General features: G+C 38.4%; 1 protein-coding gene across 1 annotated transcript in view; it reads right to left on the bottom strand.

The window, feature by feature from the left end:
• LOC106513233 (tetratricopeptide repeat protein 27) overlaps nucleotides 1-5,065 on the bottom strand; it is a gene marked incomplete at its 5' end in the record, with an annotated part of 90,006 nt that overhangs the window by 77,822 nt on the left and 7,119 nt on the right. The window contains 1 exon segment of the mRNA XM_014001989.1: nucleotides 1,924-2,026. Within this exon segment, the coding sequence (XP_013857443.1) occupies nucleotides 1,924-2,026 (103 nt within the window).

The following is a 5,065-nucleotide window of genomic DNA, read 5'->3' as shown; positions in this document are numbered from 1 at the left end:
AAACAGCACTGGGCTTTAGGTTATAGTTTTACACTGGATGACCTCTGCTGCTAAATTAAAAGCTCATTCAGAATGTGGATGGCCTCCCTACTACACAACATGTGTTAATACATCTATAATAACTTTGAGCATGAACAAAACCTCATTAGATGGTTTGTTATTGTCGTGACATAGTATTGAGGTCCCTGATGGAGCCACAAACGCTGTGTTAGCTCAGTGTGATCGTCTAGTATGTAGCTGGAGCCTGACTCAGTCTGAAAGAAGCGGCCCAGGTTGGTGTTTGAGGTGTCTGTCACAGATCTATATGAAGATGCAGGGAAGTGTCTTGAGATGATCAGAAAAAGTACTAATAAAAGTACTGAGGGTCAATGAAAATGTAACTTAGCCACGATTCAGTTCCATCATCAGGTTGTGTAGGTCACAGAGAAATTAACAAGCTCATCTTCCAGTGTGAAAAATAATAAAAATTTATTCAAACAATTAATAAATTATTCTAGGTTAAAAGTACGGTTAAATCCATTAAAATTTTCTAATATGTTACAACTGTCACTTTAACTAGCTTTGAAAATGTTTTATTCACCAAGTCATTCACGTTTCTTTATTTGTAACATCAYACACTAAACTCAAAAATATTTAAATATTTTGCATCCATATTTACATTTCTTCCTTGTCTTTGGCTTCTCTGAGTCAGAGATGCTTCGCTCCGACTATCTGCTTTGGTATACAGTTCCTACCAGCAGTTCTTCAGATAAATATTCTTAGTAAGTTCAAATAAAGGCAACTTGCCTTCATATTTTTTGGAAGACATTCAGCTTCTCATCCAAGGAGCTTTTCTCAGGTTATACTGAAAAGTTTTGGTTAGGATGTTTTAGTCACACAAACGATGTTACAAAACTGTGCAAAACAGAGAATTAGAAGCAATTTGACACCAATTCACACCTTTATGTGACTCAATTGTATTCTATTTCGAMTAGGTCAAAGATCTTAACCTCCTACAGTTTGGGCTCCAAGTACGTGTTGCTGATGACTGTCGGCTATCATCACATTAAATTTGAGCTCAATAGCTGTAAAAATAATGGAATTATAGGGATTTTTTGTTTACTAAGGTAGATTAGCTGTGGCAGCCATCTTAATTTTGTTTCACTCCTAATGTTTGTTTGTTTTATATGTACTTAAAATGATTACATTTTGTGAGTTTAAATAAAATCCATCCACTGGTTCCTAAGAAAATTTGTTAACAGAGAAAAACACAAGCATGAGCACATGATCACCCACCGCTGTGAAAAGCAGGTAATGAAAAAACTATTGTGGCAGCTTGATGTAATAGTAATGCAGTAAATCAATTTCTGCAAATGATTTAATGCTTGTGTAAGAAAAACGTGATCAGAATCGGAGTCTGAGTAAGTTTGCAGAAAACCAGTTGRTTCTCTTCTAAAACGTTTTATTCAAAAATCTAACTCCATTACAGCTCACAGCCAGCCAGCCTGCCAGGCCTGGGGGTTTAAGGCCTTGGGTCTTATCAGAACCAAAACAACAACAATCCATCTCAGCAGCCCAGCGTCTGTCCCCCGCTAATCTAAGAGGAATAATGAAAACCGATGAATCACCCCTGTAAACTCACATGTATCCGACTTYYTGGTCACACCTCTGGGGGCGGTACCTTTTACATCACTGGAATGTATAACAAACTTTCTTTAGGCTATAGAGTGGGGCACATTACTAGAAACTTACTCTCACTTTCTCTGTTCAAAATATGTGACTGCACAAAGTGTAAAATACAAGATTTTTGTCACAAAATTTCCTTCACTTTTTTAGYAAAAAAGATGAATCCCAAAGGTGTGGGTGAAAAGAATTATTTCAGTCTAGTACAGTAAAGGTGAAAACAGAGAAGAAAACAAGCTGATAACTTGTKAGTCCACAGACCTTTGTCCATGCAGCTGTGGGCCAAATCAAGAAGCTGAGGAGAACGGGCCTCCAGGATCTGCTGGTGCAGGTTGATGTAGCGGAGCGTCCACCAGGGCATCAGCTGTGGAGTTAGATTTTTAAAAAATGGCTGTCATTTTTATCAAATGATTTCTGGTTTCAGTCAAATGAAGCTAAGATCAGATGAAAAAAAAAACACTTCTGGAGTCGTTCATTACACAAATCCACAGAAACAAATACAAATTTACTTCATGTCAAAGCAACATAGTGTCATACATTAATGTCAGGAAAACAATTTAAAAAAAACTAGAGACCAGATTTTTTCCACAGCTGTGAAACAAAGTAGCTTTCAAAAGAACATGAGATTTTTCAGTTTTTCTTTGAATTTATTAGTGTAACATGCATTCAGCTCAGAAAGTAAACCCCTGGGTGTAAAACCACATGACAAACGGATCTTCAGACCCCATCAGCACAAATAAAACATCCAGAGAGCTGCATGCTGAAGCAAAATGCTGAGTGTGCACTGAAGAAAAAAACAGCTAACTCCTTTACTTTTTGCATCTGACAACAACGAAAAGCAGCAGAGAGAAGGAAAAAAGGAGGGGTTTGTCTCTCAGCCACTCTGTGCTATATCTTCTATTGCAGCCCCCATCATATCCGTCAGTTCGTGTTAGCCAAGGGAAGTGGACCGTGTGAAAAGCTCATTTGTGTATCAGCAAGAACATATCTGTTGCTTTTCCGATAAAGGAAGTCTCTAAATCCTGAAGGTTTAATTGTCTGTCTGACCAAATCAATGTCCTCCAGCTTGTATACAGACTGTTCAACCATGCATCCTCAAATATTCTGGACACACACCTCAAAAAGAAGAGCCTTTTGTGTAGTTTCTACTTCTATACTTCTAATGTCCTGCAGTCAGTTTAAAGCAGTTCAAATTAAACTGGGTATTCCTTGAAAGAATCGTCTGATCCCTTTTGTGCCAGAGTTTAAAGCAAAGATCTTCCTAAGTATAGAGTTATAGCCATCATCAAGAAACCTTGTAAATTAACTGCCTCTCTAACTGCCTTCAGGAAATCAGGTCCTGGTTCTCCAACAACTTCCTAAAACTTAATAGTGATAAAACTGAAATTTTACTTGTTGGCACCAAATCTATCCTCTCCAAGATAAATAATTTTTCAGTTTACATTGATAGTTCACAAGCTTCTCCGTCTCCCCAGGTAAAGAGTCTAGGTGTCATCCTTGACAGTACCTTATCTTTTCACTCTCATGTCAATAATGTCACTCGGTCAGCTTATTTCCACCTACGTAACATTTCTCGCCTGGGTCCACCTCTTACGCCCAACAATACAGCCATTCTGGTTCATGCTCTGGTCACATCTCGCCTGGATTACTGTAATTCACTTCTCTTTGGCTTACCAGACAAACTCCTCCATAAACTACAAGTTGTTCAAAACTCTGCTGCACGGATTATCACCCGAACCCCTTCCATTTGTCATATAACACCAGTCCTGCAGCAACTACACTGGCTTCCCATTAAATGTCGCATCATTTACAAGATCCTCATTCTTACATTTAAGGCCATTAACAACCTTGCTCCTCCATTTATTTCCTCACTTCTCCATGCTTACATTCCTCCTCGCAATCTCAGATCATCTGCTTCTTCCAAACTGACTGTTCCTTTTGCTCACCTGACCACCATGGGGTCARGAGCCTTCAGCTGTTCGGCCCCCCGCCTATGGAACTCTCTCCCTCTGGACCTTATCAATACCGTCTCCATTACATCATTCAAATATCAACTCAAAACCTATCTGTTCAAGAAAGCATACACACTTGAACCATAAATCTAACTACCAGTATTCTCATAGTTTGCACTATTTTATTTTGTTTAGTTAACTGATGTATTGCTGTTATTGTTTTATTGTGCTTTTTATTATTGACTTTTGTAAGGTGACCTTGAGAGTTTTGAAAAGGCGCCTTTAAATAAAATGTATCATTACACGATGAACAATTTCATAATACACTGCGCAATCTTGCAAGATGTGTTATCACTCAGAGTATGTATTGAGGATATCTCTCTGCTACCACAGCTTGAAATTTTAGCTTAATATCTRGACATTTGACTTGATAATACCCGTTTTGTTTTTGCTATTGTTAAAAAGTTATGTTGGCCATCTTGCAATGACTTGAACCTAAAAGTTGTAGATTTACATCAAACGAGAACTTTGAGAGTGTCAATAAAATCCATTTTGACTTTCATGAGTACAATTGGGGGGGTGTTGCTTAACGACTACCACACCAAATTTTAGATTTTCTAAAATTAGCTGAAGAAATGTTTCTAAATTCTAGCTGGTTGTAGAGGCCATTTTGACTTGGGCTAAATCCAAAAGTTTATTCAGTTGTAGATGTTCACCTAATGAATACTTTTTCAATATTTCATTAAATTCCATCCAGTGGTTTACAAGATATTGTGCATATGTGACAAACACACACTTGCATGTACAGACAAGGGCRAAAACAGTGAAATGRGGTTTTAATGTAGATGAAGAGAGTWAAAGAAGGAACAAGACATTGGTGGGATTATTTACTTATAATCCCCCACCCCTCCATTCAAGGAGGCAAACAGTGCTGGCAGTTCATTTCCTTATAGCTCATTAGCATTTAGAGAGCATATTAACACTAAATCAGCCAACAGCACACAAGTGTTGAGGCATTAGTGTCCAGATGTTGATTATGATTTCTAGTGTTTGATGGGTGATGCAGAATGTTTCTTATAACAAGGATTTTCTGTGGCATGACTTCACTTTCCAGGGTTTCCCCTAAGTTTCTGGCCTTGGTGCCAGTGGCAAGCACACCCCCCCCCACACCCCTCCACCCCCAATATGGCAACTGGGTAGAGCGGCTGCTGGGGAGACCCGACCACGAATAAGCAGTGGAAGATGGAGATGGAAAAGGTAAGGCTTTAAAAAAATCTCTTGTAAACAAATGGAAGAATTCTAATAAATTTGTCAGAACGTAATCACTGGAGTTGATCTCATTTAAGATGGCAACTACAGCTAATCAACCTTCGTAATCACAAAAATTATCATAGCTGTCAGTTCCCTTTCAGTCAATTCACTCGGTACAACACATCATGTATGGGAAACCA

Source organism: Austrofundulus limnaeus, unplaced genomic scaffold (assembly GCF_001266775.1).
Source record: "Austrofundulus limnaeus strain Quisiro unplaced genomic scaffold, Austrofundulus_limnaeus-1.0 Scaffold0, whole genome shotgun sequence".
Classification (NCBI taxonomy): domain Eukaryota; kingdom Metazoa; phylum Chordata; class Actinopteri; order Cyprinodontiformes; family Rivulidae; genus Austrofundulus; species Austrofundulus limnaeus.
This window is presented reverse-complemented; position numbering and strand designations above follow the sequence as displayed.